The following is an 18466-nucleotide window of genomic DNA, read 5'->3' as shown; positions in this document are numbered from 1 at the left end:
ACACAAACTATTGTGCCAAGACATAAAGAAACAAAAACCCACTGCCTTTCCCCATGCCCTCTTGATAAACATTTGAACCTAGCTAACATATGGCTTTAGCTTTTAATAACTGCCCTTAAAAAAAGAGACTAATATTGTGTTATCTTTTAATATAACAACAACAAGGTGAAAAAAGACCCTGACCCATAAAAAGTACAAAGTACTTCCTCTCCTCAAACTTTTGTGTTTTCCACAAACTGACCACTCGAAAACACAGACAGACTGTCAGGTCAACAGTGTCCTCTAATGTGGCATCCAACCCAACTCTACCCCACAGTGTCGGTGTCCTGCATAGGCCAGTTTAGACCCTTCTTTGGGTGCTGAAGTGCCCCCAAATTTCATCACAGCACACCTAAAAATAACTATCAGTAGTAACAGTAATGTATAGTATTAATTTCTGGCTTTGTGTTCACCTGCAGGATAGAAAGAAAACAGGTTTAACGATCCCGTGTTGTTGGTGTCATAGTGTTACAGTGCGCTCACACAGAGGTGTTTTGGTTGCCTTTGTTATCTCTTGAGTTTAAGATTCAGTTTTCTTCCCCTACTCTTGTTTCTACCAGACAGACTGTTAGGGCAAATATGTGATATCACAGAATTACACAGTACTCTCTAATGTGGCAGTAACAAGCAATGTGACGACTGACCCAGGTCAATCATCCTCCAAGCTCTAGTGTCTGCTTATTTCCTCTCCTCTAATACAGGACTGCTCAAACCTGGGACTGGTGCTTGTCTTCTTCTTTATCTTTATCTCTTACCAGTGGAAAAACTCTGACAGGGACATGCATCACAATACACACAAGTATATTCTTATAATGTTTCTTCACATTGCTCTGCAGCATACATTTATTATACCAGCAGAGGTCGCTGTACACCCTTCTCATGTACTGTGTGCTGCATTGATTGAAATGTAAATAATCCATATTTGATTTTTAATTGTTTATTGTGATGTCATGATATTTGCTGTAAATCTGTTCCAAATGTTTTTTTCTTCTTTTTCAGCAAACAAAAAAAACTTTGAGGAATTGATTTTAACATTTTAGAACCTTTCATGTTTTCATGTGATGAACCTTTCAAGTTCTTCATGTCTTGGTTTCAAAAATGTACTAGAACTGCTTTTCCTGTACAGACCTGCAAATCCTGGACCTGCTTAGGGACAAATGAGCTTGAAAGACATTTCATTCTTAATCTATAGCAGGGGTGGGCAACTCTAGGCCTCGAGGGCCAGTGTCCTGCAGGTTTTAGATCTCACCCTGTGTCAACACACCTGAATCAAAGGATTAGTTCATTACCAGGCCTCTGGAGAACTTCAGGACATGTTGAGGAGGTCATTTAGCCATTTAAATCAGCTGTGTTGGATCAAGGACACATCTAAAACCTGCAGGACACTGGCCCTCGAGGCCTGGAGTTGCCTACCCCTGCTCTATAGGGTTTAATAAGATGCTGGCTCACCCTTTTTCATGTATAACAGCTTCAAGTCTTTTGGGAAGGCTTTCCACAAGGTTGGAGAGTGTTTAGATAATCTTTGAGCATCTGCCAGAAGCGTATTTGTGAGGTCAGACACTAATTTTGGATGAGAAGGCCTCGTTTGCAGTTTAAGCTCTAATTCATCCCAAAGGTGTCCTGGCAGGTTGAGGCCAGGACTCAGGCCACACACCAAACCCACCCGTCTTCATTGACCTTGCTTTGTTGCATTAGTGCACAATCATGTGTAAACAGGATGGGGCCATCCCTTAACCATAAAGTTGGGAGCATGAAATTGTCCCAAATGTCTTGGTGTGCTGCATCCGACACTTTGCATTTGATGATGTTAGGCTTGTATGGAGCTGCTCGTCCATGGAAACCCATTCCATGAAACTTTCTAAACATTGTTCTTGAGCCAATCTGGAGGTTACATGAAGTTTAGAGGTCTGTAGGGATCGACTCTGCAGACAGTTTGTGACCTCTGCATATCCCTCAGCATCCGCTGACCCTGCTGTCATTCTCAGTCACTTCCACTTTGTTAAAATACTACGAACAGCTGACTTTGGAATATTTAGCAGCAATGATAACTGGACTTGTTGCACAGGTGGCATCCTATCATGGTACCACGCTGGAACTGACTGAGCTGCTGAGAGCACTGTGGGAGAGTATATGTATATATAAAAATATATAAACGTTCATATATGTACATACATGGATTTTTATGTTAAATTTCAGTTATTCACTAAAAATCTGAATCATTTTATATCTTATTCTAATTGTGATATTGCACAGGAGTCTTGATTTAGTCTTAATTTTTTATTTACGTTTCTGGGAAGCATGACGCAAATCAGTGGAGCTGATTCAAAACACGTTACCTAAAACGTTAGCAACCGCAATACTGATACTACAGTTAACATGACTTACAAACTGCCTGCTCGTGTACGTTTGCCCACTAAATTAGTGATGTGTCGGTCGCGAACGAAACGGCTCTTAGAGCCGGGTCTTTGATGTGAACGACGCGAGCCGGCTCCTTATCGCAAGCCGAGGGTTTTTGTTTTGTTTTTTTCTTTCTCTCACCCACTCTCTCACACTTTTTTTCCGCTTTACTCCTCATACCAGCCTTGTGCTTTGCGCTGGGAAGAGGGGGGAGGGGCGGTAGTTACACTCTCAGTAGCACAGGAACAGAGCAGGAGGGAAAGAGAGAGAAAGAGAGTCAGGACAACAACGTCACATTAGAAAGGTATAGTAATCATCCACAACTATTTTCAGTTGCGGCTGATAAAGGATTTAGAAAGTTTATTCATGCAGGCCCATATGACAGAGAATGTGCATCTTCTTTTTGTTTTATATTTTAATTTATTTAATTGTGTTGTGGTTTGCTGTGTTTTGTGTTGTTTCATTTTAAATTTGTTTAAAAGGAAAAAGCTGAAAATTTAAATAGTTAAAAGTTAAAATGTGAATATTTTGTTTTTGTATTATATGATTTGTTTATTACATTTTATGTGGAGTGAATAAATAAAAGTATATTTACGGTGGCCCCTAGAGACAAAGCACGTACAAACTCCAAAACACGTAAAAACTCCGAAGCACGTAAAAACACCAAAACACGTACAAAAGACAACAGAAGTGCTCAAGGATGCTAGGGGCAGTGTTGAGCTTTTGTTACCTAGTGTGGTAGTAACAGGTAAATGAACTTTTTTTTTTTTTTTAATTATTTGAATATATATGAGTGATTGTGTATAAATACACAAACAATACACATATGCTTTCATGCTTTCAATTGTGTAATTTAAGTGATCTAGGTAGCTCTGTTTTGGAAGTTCAGTTAACGCTAGAAATGTGTTTTGGAGTTTGTACATGCTTTTTGGAGTTTTTGGAGCCGGTTCGGAGCCGAAAGAGTTGTCTTTTTAGTGAGCCGAGCCGAAAGAGCCGGTTCTCTAAAGAGCCGGAAAGCCCATCACTACACTAAATAGAGTTAAAATGATTCCTAACACCGGCTGGATCACTAGCTATCATTAGCTAATTTTAGCTTTCAGAACTGCTAGTGTGGTACAGCCCGAGTTCCAGCACTAGCCAAGGAGCTGATGTACCTTATTGTACACTGTTTCATATTGTGGTTCAGTGTTTGTGTACACTGCAGTACAACTCCAAATCCAGGTGAGAGCAAGTCAAATAAATGTTGCCTGTTAATGTCCAGCAGCCCATATTCAGTTATAATCTGTTCTAAACTTTACTGTCAATGACATTTCACCTTTTACAAAGACAGAGAACGAGCAGGGAGGAGAGCGGTAAGAGGTGAGAGTTGGCACATAGTGAAAGTGAACACTGCAGTTATAATGCTAAGCTAGGTTTAGCATTATAACTGCAGTGTTTGTGTGTTTGTGGCAGTGCAAAGATGAAACAAGGACGAAGGAGAGGCAGGAGACACACTGAGGTGGAAAAATAAATGTTGAACAAAAAATGTAAAAATCACAAAATAATTTGAACATGCATTTCATGGATGCTTCACTGCACAGTTAAAAATGTCAGTGAACAATCTACATAGAAGCATCCATGGATATGATCAGTAGCCATTAACAGGATTCACTGCACTCCAAACACAGCTGGAATAGAATGGAAAAGTGGGGAAATCGATTTCCCCACTTTTGGATACAGTGTACCCACTGCCCCGCGTTAGTCTGCACAATAAAGTGAGAGTCTGTGTGAATCTGAAAACTTTAATTTAATAAATGTAATGAATGTAATATCTTAACAAGGAATGGAAGCAATTTCTCCAAACTGACAAAAATCAAAGATCCACTTCACAGTGACATTGTGTGTTTTGTGAAGAGGCCATTACTAAACAGATGGAAAATCACAAAGCAGCTAATTATTAATCATTTGATAATTTATTCTGTACAACACTGGCTGACGGTTTCTGTAAAAATGAAATAAAGGTCGGGTCAAATGGATCTGACTACAAACAGGTAGAGCAGTCCCCGCCAACAGCACATCCCTAAAAACAGACATATATACACTATGCATAAAGACATATGTACTCTTTTTCCTGTGCATGCGTTGGGAGTACATGTCTACTTTGAACATTATGCAGAGACAGCCACAGTGTTGGATACAAACTGCTGCTCCACCCAAATATACATCTTCTATCAGTAGCCTTAAAAACAAACTGCAGGTTCATGAACTTAAAAAGCTCGTCTTTATTTGAAATGAGTTCCTGATTATCAGAAAGGCTAAAAACCACCACAGAGAATTTAAGTCCTGCATTCTGCCAGTGTTTCACATTGTGAGGAGCAGTCACACAGACATACAGTAATTCACACATGAGAACATAATTAATATACTCCAAACTACACAACACAGAAAACACAGTGCAATATTCACATCTATATACCCCTTTATACAGCCATATTTCTATGCAGACAGCTAGTGTTTCTTTGTCTTCTCCTTTTTCTTCTTCTCTTGATATTCAAGGATCTTTTTGTGAAATATTCCTGCAGGACAAAGGAAATGCAAATCAGGTTGGACTTTTGCTGCAGCACAATTACCAAAGAAGTCAAGTGCATGACTTAACATAAGTCACAAATGTGAGGACTTGCTTGACTAATCTTAAATAATGACTTGACTTTGTATTCATAGCACAATATTTGGGCATCAGACAGACTTTAACTTTCCACCATTTCAAATAAAGAGCAACAAAGTTTAAATGAATTATATGCTTAACCAGAAGGAGAGTGACGGAGCCTAATGATCAGAGAGCAATCCTGTACACACACACACACAGATTATATATCTACATGTCAGGAACTCAGTGGGGATGTGGCGTACAACACTAGAGGCCAACTTCAAGCCCATAGCGCAAGTCACCATCAAGTGTGGGATCTACCAATGAGATGCTCTATCATGTCATCATTTCGTCCTTTATTTTGCTCAGACTTCTAACACACTGGTGTACATGGTTGTAGGTGTTGCACCCAACCTCATGTGGCTCTCACTCTATTCCAATCAAATGACTGGTTCAGTGAAGCACACATTGTCACAGGCCTTTCCCTCTCCTCCTGTCATTTGTTCTTGAATTGTTGACTGGATTCTGGTGGCGGTGCTCTCACTTGGGTATTGTATCACTTCCTTGTTATCACTGTATCATTTATACTCCAGGGTTAAACTGGGCAGAACAGTTCAGGTGTCCATGTTACATTTGTGGTAGTTCAGCATCAAGCTAGTGCTACTGAAGAGAAACAAGCATGAAAAGAGTCAGGGTTTTTTTTAAATTTCAAAGCAAAGTTTCACAAAAAGCTCAACAAACATCAGCAAACACACACTGTGTGTTTGCAGACGTGTCCCTCCCTCACTTTTATGCTCATTGTGTCAGATGTTTAGCTACTCCTCGGCCTCATTTACTAATAACAAAAAGTTGAAGCCTATTTGCAGCTCTGGAGGCCAGGATTAGTGACTTGACCCGGCTTAGCACCCTGGAATATCCTGTGGTAGCCAGGCCCATGTAGTCAGTGGGGTCAAAGGTAGCTGTGGCAGGGGTGTGGTCTCTGACCCGCTGCAGTGAGCTCATCGGGCGGTGCCGGGATGACAGAGGGACAGGTGATTATGATGGGACTAATGACTCTCTACCCTTTTATAGTGATGCAGAACACTGGTGAGAGAGGAGTGTGCAGTGGAGGAAGCCACAAGGGCTCCACAAATTTGATAATCTGGAAAAAAAGAAGTAAGCCTAAGGGATTAAATGTTCCACTAGAGAAGTCTTGTGCTGCTACGCTCAGCCTTTGACCAAGTGACAGATATTGTCACTTGGTCAAAGGCTGAGTGCACCCTGGTGCACCCTGGTGCACCCTGAAGTCGCGCAGGCACTGTTTTAGGTCGTCTCCCGGGTATTCCGAAAGAAATACTGAGAGCACGTCGTTCATGTCTCACACACTGAAAGAACTGCACGAATAAGTGGGCATTAAAGACTATAGACTGAAATTATACAATCACAGCTCATATATTTAACAAAACATGCACAGTGAAAAGTGTAGAGCGTGAGTCCCTGGGATTGGGATTACTTCCTTTACCTTGCTGTGGTCCAGGCTGCTGCTGCTCCACCTCCTGGATAAACAAGTCAAACATCTGCGTCTGAATGAACTTCTTGACAAAGTGTCGAGTGACCTTGGGCTCGATTGCCTTGTAGAAGCTTCTCTTATCAAACACCCCACCTTCTCCAGCTCGTGCGTATTTTACATATGAGGCATAATGGCCGACTGTTTTCACGAAGAATTGCAGGAAGGCTTCAGAAACCACTCGGTTTAGCTCCTCCCCCACTGAAGGAGAGGACAGAAAGCATTTAAGAATCATTGAAGAAACACTGTGCTATATGTGTTCATGTGCTGCTGTTCACCCACCTGATGCATTTTGTCTTTTACTTAGAGCCACTAATATTTCAGCCTGGAGCTTTGGAGGCAGGATAGAGCCTTCATCACCAATCTGCAATTGTGACAGAAGCCCTTTTGTAAGCTACAAATCCTGACCTAATGACTTTAACATTTTAGGTTTTTCATCATTTGACAACTCTTACTGAAACAATGAATGGGTCCTTTTTATCCTCAGACAAATCAACCACCAGCAGCTGTGTTACACACAAAAAAGGACCAGAGTAAGGACAGAGTGCCAATATTAACACCGTAATCTTAACACCATCTTTTTGGTTGTTTTTATGGTCTCCATGTTAACTCACATCACTCTGGTCAGTGACTTGGTCCAGCAGGCGCTTCTGGACTCCCAGTAGATAGGGGGTAGGTGCCATCACTACATCGATGAGGATTTCTGGAACAATGGAGATGAAGGTATGCTGCCAGGTGAAAGGGTAGAGGAGGGCTGCTACTGCATGAATGACCTGAGACAATGTGCTGCAGACAGACAGAGTCGACATCAGAGGTGGTATCCCGATGGCAACACGTTTGTGATTAAAAAAATAATTTTTCTCTTCTTCTTTTATGGCTTAAGTACACGTAGCTGCGCCTCACTCAATGTTTTAATATGTTAAGCAGTAATACTGACTGAAAGGTGTAGATACAAAAACACACTGCTTCATGTATTTATACGAGTTTTCTTTTCAAACAATAAACATGTATTATTATTTGAAATTTTGTATCCGATGCAACAAGAACTAAGATGTCAGGGATGGGTTAAAGCTGTGATTGGCTCTGTCCAGTCCCAGTGTTTTCACACAGCAATGCTAGAATTTAATGTAAGAGTGGGATGTAAAGTGGTGCATCAGAGGTGCATAGATACCAGAGACACTAAACTGAGCAGTTGGCAGCGTTTCGTGTTGTGTAATCAAACTGAGCACAGATCAGTTAATTATAAAATCTACAAAGAGCATTCGGTAGTGAACACAAACATAACATTTGTCAACAAGAATCTATCACCCAGAGAGATCTTTGTGTCTGTGGTTAATATCTAAATGTTCAAATGTTCGGACTACGGTCGTTTCAGATTTTGGAGAAACTATAAAATTCATTCCTTTGACTTTAGTCTCACATAACATGGCCCAGGATCTTCTTCTGCACATCCTGAACTGTTACTACTATTACACTGTTGGTAAATTACCCACAAATCTTTCTAATCCAGTCGTTTTTGCAGCTGCAGGCCTTACACTGACTTCCCCTGTTTATAGAGTGGTACGACCGGGGCTATGCTGTACAGTAAATGACATAAAAGTATACCTTGGTATGATTAAAGTATGTGTCTGAGTGTATAGACGATGTGATCTACCCAAGTTCATCTGCGATGAAAATGATCCGTCTCTCCAAGACAGCCGCTGCAAACACCAGCAGCACTTGCTGGTCCGTCAGGCAGCCAAAGAGCGTGGCAAAGTTGACGTGTTCCAGCCAGGAATCCAGCGGCCGGGTCAGACTGATGATCTGGTGGAAAGTCACCACTGTCACAAATATGTCAACAGTGGTGCCAGCATGTCATCACTCAACTGACAGGGCTCTGCTTTTCAGCTCTTTCTATATCACCGTTTCTTTATATTTATTCTTCTTCCACTTTAAAAAACTGCCCATAAAAATGTCTTTACAAAGCCAGAGAACCATGTTGTCCCCCACCCTGAGGCCTGGTCACAAACAATGACCACCATCAGTGAATACCTGAGATGACTGTGAGCTGTTGAAACATGGTCTATGACGGGTGTCAGGTTTCTGCTCTGAGACAGAGGCTGGGTAATGCAAAACATGTTCAGACAAATCCTCAGAAACATGCCAGCCTGAGGGATCTCTTATAGTCCCTGGGTTACTGCTCTGTGTGACCTGCCTAATGTAGTTTTAATACCTTTAACTGCTCAACATATATATTATTTTACAGATAGAGGTGTGTGGTTAGTGGGTTTTTCAGCTCTTTGATGTGTGCCGTTTCCTTCTTGATATTGAGACATCTACTCGACGACTGTAAAAATCTCCTTGATCACTGCAGAGGGCGTTCCTACCAGCATGCATCATTTTAGGCTGTCTGCAGTTTGCTTCCAGACATCGTTTACTGCTGCTTTGTCTCTAAATGCTTACTGCCACACTGACACTTATTTTCAGTGCACAGGGGGCTTACATGACGTGGCTATATTAAAAGCACTTCAGATCACTCATTACAATCAATTTAGCTGTGAACTCTTGTCATTTCTTGACCTCAACATTCACATTTTGGCTACAAAAAGAAAAAAGGAAGGTTTTTTCTCAGCACTAATAATGCTACGAATGCTAGGTATGTGGTTAACAGTGTCAAATTATTTGAAGACGCTGACATTATATGAAATCACTAAAATGTTTGTGAGGTCTAAACTTTTGCCAATTTTAATAACAACGAATGCTACATTAGTCACATTTGTTGTCTTTGTCCCAAGTTTAACAAGTAACACCTGTTGAAGTTACGGAACTCAGTCCTGAACAGTTTACATGTCTTTAGGCAGTTCCAACAGCATTGCACTGAATATACCTCAAAGCTGAGAGAGAAGCTCTAACAGGGCATGAAAACAAACAGTCCGACGTCAACACATAGGCTTACTTCTTTCTTTCCAGATTATCAAAACCGTTTACATCAGGTGTGGGAAACGAGTCAAACAGCACGTGGTGTACGTCATTATGTGACACGACCACAGAGTGACCGGGAGAATATTACACGCGAGTTTTCTGGTGAGTTAATAGCCAAGAAGCTGAAACCTCAGACTTTTTTTGGTTTTTCCTTTTTGCATCCCTAGTTATGTGTCCGTAACAGTATGGCCCTCGGAGAACTATATAAAAATTTAAATGGCCCTTCACATGGAAAAGGTTCCTCAGCCCTGATTTAAACAGATGAAGAACTGAAATGAACCAGAAAACACAGATAACAAACTCACAGACATGACAACCTGAGCTACACACATTTTAAAGGATCGTTGTACTGTGTTTTGAACAAAAAGAGATATTCTGAGTCTAAATTTACTAATGGAGTTAGAAGACGAGATAAATGACAGTCTTTTCTTAATAGACATCAAAGAGGCGCTCACTCTGACCTCAGTGCCCGACTCAGGAATGAAGCTCTTAATCTCCACTGTGTTCCCTGGTGCTGGGAATTGAGCTTCTCTAAGTTTCTGCATGAATGGATAGATCATGGCCATGGAGATCTGCCGGCGCTTCTCCACCTCGTCGAATATCTGCACACATGGGAGAGAATAGTCACAAACTCAAAGTACGACATATGCTAAAGCAAGATTATTTTATTTTACTTATGTTGTTATTGACTTAAATATCTAATTTCAATTTGTTCCGTTTCATGGACAAGCTGTCTCAAATCCTCACAGTCAGTAACACAATTAGTTAATCATTTAGTTTCTACCTTCACACTTGAACATATGACATACTTCTGCTTTGGCTCTCGGAGGAGGTGGACACCCCCTCCTTCCCTTATTTTCCCTGCTGCTGCCTCTATGTCCTTGTCTGGTCTCGTCTGACTCTAACCCCGAGAGAGCCTCTCATTCTCGCTCTTGTTCTCTAAAAACTAAAGAAGAAGAACTATGGATTTGATCAACTGGTCCCTGAATGCAATTGACACTCTATTCTCGACAAGAAGCCTGGGTTCGGGAGAGCCTGAGTGTCCTGGAGGGACGTTCCCTGCCGGATACACGATGGAAAAGATCTGGGAGGAGCTCACAGCTCTTAAACGGGAGATACACCTGGAGACCAGTGATGGACACTAAGAACAACTGTCTGTTCGTTCTAAAACAACATATCCATCATCTTTCATGCAGCTACCCTCCTCCCATTCTCACCTCCCATCCGATGTGGACAGGGGCTCAGCCGGAGGTACGATCGCGAGATTGCAGCGTCCCAGATGCAGCTGTGCACACTGGCATACTCCCCCATGTTGCTTGTCTTGTATTTTTATGGTGTGGTGATATTTCTGTTTTTCATGTGCTAGAGTTTTTGTCTTCTCCTCATGCCGACTCCTTTGGGGATCAGTATGAGCAGACATTCTTTTTCTCTCCTGATTTGCCCTTTTGTGTTACACATTTTGTTGTTTTTTCCTTTTGCTACCTATCCTGACCTGTCTCCCCAATGTGAAGTTTGTGTATTGTATGTACGGTCGGCGAGGTCTGTCATCTACTTCCCATTAACACTGTTGGCATCTTCTGTCGTTGATGGAGAATGAAATGTAAAAACAAAGTTAACTTTCCAGTTAAATGATTTATCAGCAACACCTTCCCAAGCTACTGTAACTTGCTACCTTGTATCCTCGCTGTGTTAATACTGGTACACATGAAATCCCATCTCATCCCAACCTTTGTCTTTTATAGGAATGCCATAATTACGAAGCAGGATTTCATCTTCAAATTCAGGGTTCATTCTGGGTTTTTCTGTACTGAACACGTTTCTCTTCTTCCTCACTACCGGGTATATCGCCATGGTAACTCATGCTGCAACCATAACCTTTTGTGGAGCAGATTATGTTCCAGATTAGAGGTCAACAGGTATGAAATCACTGACTACTGACCAGTAATTTCTCTGGAAACTAGTATCAGCAATCCTATAAGACAGTACTGTAGTATAATATATAGTATATAGTAGGATAGTAAGAGGGTCTAAAGTCTTTATAGTGTCTTAATATTTTGTTGTTTCCCAGGTGATCTGTAAAAAAATATAAATTCTTAAGCACAACTTTATTGATTTTTTTCCTGCTGGCTACAAACTATTGTTCTATAATAAAAGGACAATAAAACAATAAAACACAGAACATCAGCTCATCTGATGTTCTGTGATTATAAAACATCTGTTTGTGGATGACCTAATATCACATTTGCATGTTGAATAAGCTGCTTTTAGATTTTTATTTCTACTGCAGCTGCAGCTCAAAGAATACAAACTAAAACGACTGTTTAAAATCAATTTCAATGAAAAATTTCAGATTCACACATATGTAAAAATACAGAGTTGTGATATTGATTAGTCAGCTTTCTTTCTTGGCTTCAAATACGCTAACATTTATTAAAACAGCACCGGCCTTTTTAACCAAAGCATGTTGCTTTCAGACTATGTGTTTAACTTCCTCATGTATTTCCAACAGTATATTTTTGTCTTGCTTCATATAAGCAGTTGCTTTACTGAAAGTAATAATAATAATAATAATAATAATAATAATAATAATAATAATAATAATAATGGATTGGATTTATATAGTGCTTTTCAAGGCACTCAAAGCACTTTACAATTCCACTATTCATTCACTCTCACATTCACACACTGGTGGAGGCAAGCTACAGTTGTAGCCACATAAGTACACATAACTGTGATTGAATTGAACTGAATTTGACCAATTTAATTTATAATCGCACCAAATCACAACAACAGCCACCTCAAGGCCCTAAACCCCAACCCCAACACCACCCCTTTCATGTGAATACACAGGGAAATCCATAATGATAACCAGCATCGTGTGACCGTGTATTCTGACTGCGGATGTTAGGATGATGCCCTGGGTGTGTTTAACCTGCTTACAGGGCTTGGTGCCAACTAAACCAAGTACTATTAACTGCTACCAAAGTAATCTGACTACGCACAACCTCTGCAACAAGTTTCCTAAAATTCAGCCAATTTTTCTTCCAGAGCTGTTGTGCTGAACTCACCTTGGAGAAGAGCCCAAAACAAGCCAGTGTACTAATGATGCAGTAAGCCTCAGGTGGTCGCGCTCCTCTCCCTCCTGGCTGTGGATCAGAGAGTGAAACAAATATCAAACAGCAGTTTCCAAATGAGGACACTCTGCAAAGGACAGCTTCTGAACACTGACCAATAATCTCCTGCAGTATCCATTTCTTCTGCTGCCATCGATCTCAGTCAGAACAAAGGAGAAGGTCTCACTGAAAATGGACAACAACAACTGAAAACAGGGGCTGTAGGCTGGTTTACACAGAACAGAACCCTGAATACTGCTCAAAGGTTAAAGACCACCTGATTGACATGCATTACCTGTGGTACTCTGTCAAAGGAGCCCAGTTGATGCCTTCTGGGAAACAAAAAAGTGTGATTGCCTTTAAAGTCTTCTCCTCCTCCTCCTTCTGAGATCTCGCCATTCCATCTCTCTGCAAGTAAATATAAAAGTTTAAATCACTGTTTCCAAATAGATACATACATCATATGTACAACTTATTATAACTGTACAATTGTACAAAACAAAATTAAAGGAATACTTTTTAATCAGAGTATATCATTACGTTAACTGAACCTCTCTGATATAGATTTGGACAGTTAAGTAGCAGAGCAGGTCGTTTCAGCTGCTTTGGTGTTCATTAAATTAATGCAACAATTCCCAGAACAGACATAGTTTTTTTTCACTAGTTTTGCATTTAGCCAGGGTCAGTGTCAGCACTGTTAGCATGTCAGAGAGAATATTATGCTGCCAGTAAAATGACCAAGTGATGGCCTGGCACGCATATTCATGGAGGGACACACAGACCGCCAGAGGCTAGGCAGCGCCACCCCTGACTACTATTAGGTATCAGAATGAAATCCATGGATCCACTGTCAGAACCCTGCTTTGGTGCTCTCCTTAACTAAATCCAAAATAACTCCAGTGAGAGAGAAATATATTTTGGTCCTTCTGACAACTCCAAGTTGCACCTGGAGTGAGTGAGTGAGCGAGTGAGTGAGTGGCTGGAGCATTGAGACAGAGGCTTTCTTGTAGTCAATGCACATTGTGCACAGGTTGGTCAGTCGGGTCTGACAGTCTTGAATGACTGCTCTATCTACCAGTGGATAGTTTTGCCCCTCTGGTGTTGGTGCCAATTCTTTTCTGGGTCCTGCTCATGTATTGCCATTCCATATACCTGTTCATCTTACCTGCTATAATGGCTGATGTTAGCTTCCATGTTGTGCTGAGACAGATTTTAGCCGGTAGTTGGAAACGACGGGACCCCTCTGTGGGGATCAGGACTGTCCGGGCTTTCAGTTAGACAGTGGGTTCATGCTTATTTGGGCTGTCAGATGTTCATGGAGTGCAGTTAGTTTTGCCACATGATGTTAGAGCCAGTGCTGTCCCTTCTCTCAAATCCTTTCTGAGTATCTTCAAAATATACACAGCAATGACATTAGAATGTCATTCAGATTGGAGAACCGTAGTTGGATGATAACAAAGAGAGGGAAGGTAGTCAGAACTGAGGGGATCAAATTACCAGAAGGCAACATTGCAAACATAGAGGACAGCTACAAGTACCTGGGGACCCCACAGGCAAATGGGAACCATGAAGAGGTCGCTAGAAAAGCTGCAACCACAGAGTACCTGCAGAGGGTCAGGCAAGTCCTGAGGAGTCAGCTGAACAGTAAGAACAAGATCCAGGCTATCAACACCTACGCCCTGCCTCTGATCAGGTAACCTGCTGGGATAATAAGCTGGCCAAAGGAGGAGACAGAAGCCACTGAAATTAAGACCAGGAAGCTCCTGACCATGCATGGAGGGTTTCACCCCAAGTCCAGCACCCTGAGGCGGTACGCTAAGCTAAGGAAGGAGGCCGGGGACTGTGAGTGTCAGCACCACAGTCCAGGATGAGACAACAAACATCCACAAGTACATCAGTAAGATGGCCCCAACTGACCGCGTGCTCAGTGAATACCTCAGGCAGCAGAAACCCAAGAAAGAGGAGGAAGAGGAGGAACCATCATGGAAGGACAGGCCCCTGCACGGTATGTACCAGCGGCAGATAGAGGAACTAGCTGATATTCAGAAATCCTACCAGTGGCTGGACAAAGCTGGACTGAAAGACAGCACAGAGGCACTAATCATGGCAGCACAGGAACAAGCTCCGAGTACAAGATCCATAGAGGCTGGGGTCTATCACACCAGGAAAGACCCCAGGTGCAGGCTGTGTAAAGATGCCCCTGAGACAATCCAGCACATAACAGCAGGGTGCAAGATGCTAGCAGGCAGGGCATACATGGAACGCCATAACCAAGTGGCCGGCATAGTATACAGGAACATCTGTGCCGAGTATGGCCTGGAAGTCCCGATGTCAAAATGGGAGACGCCCCCAAGGGTGGTGGAGAATGACTGAGCTAAGATCCTGTGGGACTTCCAGATACAGACGGACAAAATGGTGGTGGCTAACCAACACCAGACATAGTGGTAGACAAGCATATTTGGCCTTCACGATCATACTGACCTTGGGAAACTGGTAGGTAATCTGAGGTTCGTAGGTATTGCTGTCCTTGGCCTTCTTGAGGCTGACCACCACCAGATACTCAAAGAAGTACTGACCACTGGCATAGCGGTGCTGCCTGGTTGTGTTCTCTGCTGCCTCCAGACCAGGTGGCTCTGTAAGCTCAGGCTCTTTGACTCCTATGTGAAGATAAAAAAGAAAACAAACACATTTAGTGTGCTTGATCATGCATTTCCCAATAGTTCTTATTTGTATGAATACAACACACCAGTTAGAAATTGGAGAAGTTACAACATTAAAGACCATATATGATACACACAAACACACTAATGAGAGATATAAGAGAGAAATGCGAAACACCAGCTACTGTTAGACAGAGCAGTTCCTTGAGAATATACGAGTAGACTGACGACCCTATTCAACCTATGACTCGATGCCTCACACGGTACCTGGAATGTCTAGAACTACAGTCTAAAGAGCTTGGAAGAAAAGTGTCTGGACTGACCTGGCTGAGGGGTTCAGGCCTGTACAGAAAAGCAGTGGGGACAGAGCAGCTCCTCCTTACTAAATCCTGCACTTCATGCAGAGTTGTGCTATTGAAGTTGGCCTGTAGTGTTGTTCGCCCCATCCCAGTCTGATGAAAGCTCTTAGAGCATGTATAGTTCTAGTCATTCCAGGATTTATGTTTGTGACACAGAGTCATAAGCTTTCTTGTAGTTAATCTAGGTTGTGCACAGTTGGTCAATCTGGTCTAAAAGTCTCAAGTGACTTTTCTATCTACCAGAAGTAGTTGATAAGTAAAATGCTTGACCTTGTCTTCAGCAGTCAGCTATATCAGTGGATACTGGATTTTCTCAGTGACAGTCCACAGATGGCAAGACTTGTGCCCCACACCCCACTGGTGGTACTCATCTCAAATAGGAATAAGGTGAGGTGCACAGTCTGAGGGGTGCTCCCATAACAACTTCTCCCTAAATCATCATTGCTTTGAAGTAGCAGAGATGGAGCATTGTGAAGGACATCACACTGCCACAATCTTTTCACCCAGCTCCCCTCTGACAAACAGTATAGCTTAGCAAATGCCAGGTTCATGAGGAACAGTTTTTATCCAACAGCCATCACTAAACTGAACTCTGCCCATCACCCTGTGACACCAAAAATAACTCTCTCCATCAGTATAGATTTTTTAGACATTGTGATTCTGTTGTATGCGACACATACAATGACAATAAATGTATTGTATTCTACTGGCTGGTAGCTGAACTGGACTTAAGCACTTCGAGGCGACTGTTGTTGTGATCTGGCGCCATATAAATCAAATTTAATTTAATTCATTTTTAATCATTGTCACTGTTTCCATCTTCTCAAACTTACATTGGAAAAAATAGAAGCTCCTTTCTATAACATTTTATTCACATCCTCACTTTGCAACTACTTTTAGTCCATCCATCCATTCGCTTCAGCTTATCCTTTTCAGGGTCGCGGGGGGCACCGGAGCTTATCCCAGCTGGGGTATGTCACACAGTGGAAATTTGTATCTATCTTTTATATTGGACCTGATTTTAGTGTTTACTTGTGAGTGTAGTTTTTATTTACATGATTTTATGATGTTCCACTGTGGACCTGCTGGGTATGGGACAATTAGCTGATAGTGATCACCTGCTGGGGCATGGGTGTGTCCAGATGTGGCCTATCAGCTGTTTAAAAGACCTATTAAAAGGAAGCTAGGTGAGCACTGGGGGGAGAAAGGCCCCAGAAGGCCAGCGTGGAAAAGAGGGACCTGCTGCCTGATCGTGGGGGTGTGACGACTCATTTGGAGACCGATCTGTCAGCATAACGTGGCGACCCAGTGCCGACAGCAGGAATGGCGCCAGCAGGGCACCTCTGCATGCATTTGTGAGTAGTGTCTCCACTGCTGTTCAAAAAAGGGAAATGCTAAATGGACTGGTTCTTTGGTTCTTATGTAGCGCTTTTCTACTCTGCTTCAGCACTCCAAGCACTTTAAACAACACGCTCCATTCACCCATTCATACAACACTTAAGTGCTTTCTATCTAAGATTTACACATACTGAACACATCAGGAAACAACCTTCAAAACTGGATTCAGTCTCTGGCTGCAGACTGAGGGAGCCAGAGGTTGAACCACCTGGCTGTAATGACAGTGTTCAGGCTCAAACATAAAACAGCTGCTCTGATGCTGAAAACCTTTAAATGTCTCATTTTTAAACAATAGCCTTGTATGTACAATTAATAATGGCTTTAAAATTATAATCATTCTATTATTAATTATTCAATTATACTTAAATATTATAATAAATATAGAAACATTTCACTGCCCTGATGTCCGGTGGAGACTGTACTGCACAATATTAAAATCTCTGCCCTTGATGCACTGGGTTATTTAACCAGTACTTCCTGTGTTGTCACAACAAATGCACAAGAGGAAACGAGATTTAACACTGGCCAAAAAAGACCTAGCATCTGCAACAGAACACTGCTCACATCAGCTCAGCGGTGCACGTGAGGTCAACCACGACTACAGTCACACATTTGGAAACTGTGTTGACATCTAATCACGACGTGTCCAAATGTCCAGCAGCACCTTCAAAAATCAGTTTTCAACAGGATAATACTCACTGTCCCTTTTGCCTTTGCGGAGGGAGGACCACATGGCACTAAACCTCTTGAGGGCCCCTTGTTGTCCGTCATCTTCGCCTGATGGAATGGCACCTGGAGAAACCAGCAGCTGCTCAGTACTGAAAACATACGTCGGTGCTCACTTCCCCATACCTCCTCTGCTCGTTTAAAGCCTCATAAATCTCTGTCCTCTTTTCCAGCACTCTAGCTTATCAGATTTCTGTTCGGGTTAAGTCCATTAACATCATTATGCCTGAAATAAATGTGAAACTGTGACTAACATGTCCTATGAGTAGACTATAAAACTCACAAGGCAGTTGTTTTAGTTGAGCATTCTTTAAGACTGACTTTCAGTTATGAAACCATTACTCGAGTACCCAAAGGAAAGATGATCTGCACTTACCATGCTTCTCAGAAACATCCGTGATGATGTTACCCTTGGGTTGTTCACCTAAACAACACAACAGAATACGTGAATGAAGATGTCCGAGTCAGCTTCTGTCTATGTTCTGTGCACGTACACAAAAAAATGACAGCTACAGGTATTTGGTTTGTATTAATTAAAGTATAAGAATGCAGTGCACTACAACAGTGAGACGTTAGAAACCAATGAGCTGGAATTGAGCCCTTTAGACCCCACGCCTTAAGTCGCCCTGTGTAAATAACAA

General features: G+C 41.9%; 1 protein-coding gene across 3 annotated transcripts in view; it reads right to left on the bottom strand.

Moving 5' to 3' along the window:
- Window positions 1-4203: 4203 nt before the first annotated feature.
- Window positions 4204-18466, bottom strand: part of dennd2da (DENN/MADD domain containing 2Da) — a 31599-nt gene continuing 17336 nt past the window's right edge. For all 3 annotated transcript variants that reach the window (XM_084917372.1, XM_084917373.1, XM_084917374.1), the window contains 13 exons: window positions 18202-18249; window positions 17799-17891; window positions 15164-15339; window positions 12978-13090; window positions 12799-12868; window positions 12638-12715; window positions 10031-10171; window positions 8263-8411; window positions 7223-7394; window positions 7064-7114; window positions 6891-6972; window positions 6564-6809; window positions 4204-4991 (listed from right to left, as the gene is read on the bottom strand). In XM_084917372.1, the coding sequence (XP_084773498.1) occupies window positions 4924-4991; window positions 6564-6809; window positions 6891-6972; window positions 7064-7114; window positions 7223-7394; window positions 8263-8411; window positions 10031-10171; window positions 12638-12715; window positions 12799-12868; window positions 12978-13090; window positions 15164-15339; window positions 17799-17891; window positions 18202-18249 (1487 nt within the window). In that variant the 3' untranslated portion in view covers window positions 4204-4923. The remainder of the gene's footprint in view (window positions 4992-6563; window positions 6810-6890; window positions 6973-7063; window positions 7115-7222; window positions 7395-8262; window positions 8412-10030; window positions 10172-12637; window positions 12716-12798; window positions 12869-12977; window positions 13091-15163; window positions 15340-17798; window positions 17892-18201; window positions 18250-18466) is intronic.

This window comes from Perissodus microlepis, chromosome 20 (genome assembly GCF_051167445.1).
Source record: "Perissodus microlepis isolate ML-2025 ecotype Zambia chromosome 20, ASM5116744v1, whole genome shotgun sequence".
In the NCBI taxonomy this organism is placed as follows: domain Eukaryota; kingdom Metazoa; phylum Chordata; class Actinopteri; order Cichliformes; family Cichlidae; genus Perissodus; species Perissodus microlepis.
This window is presented reverse-complemented; position numbering and strand designations above follow the sequence as displayed.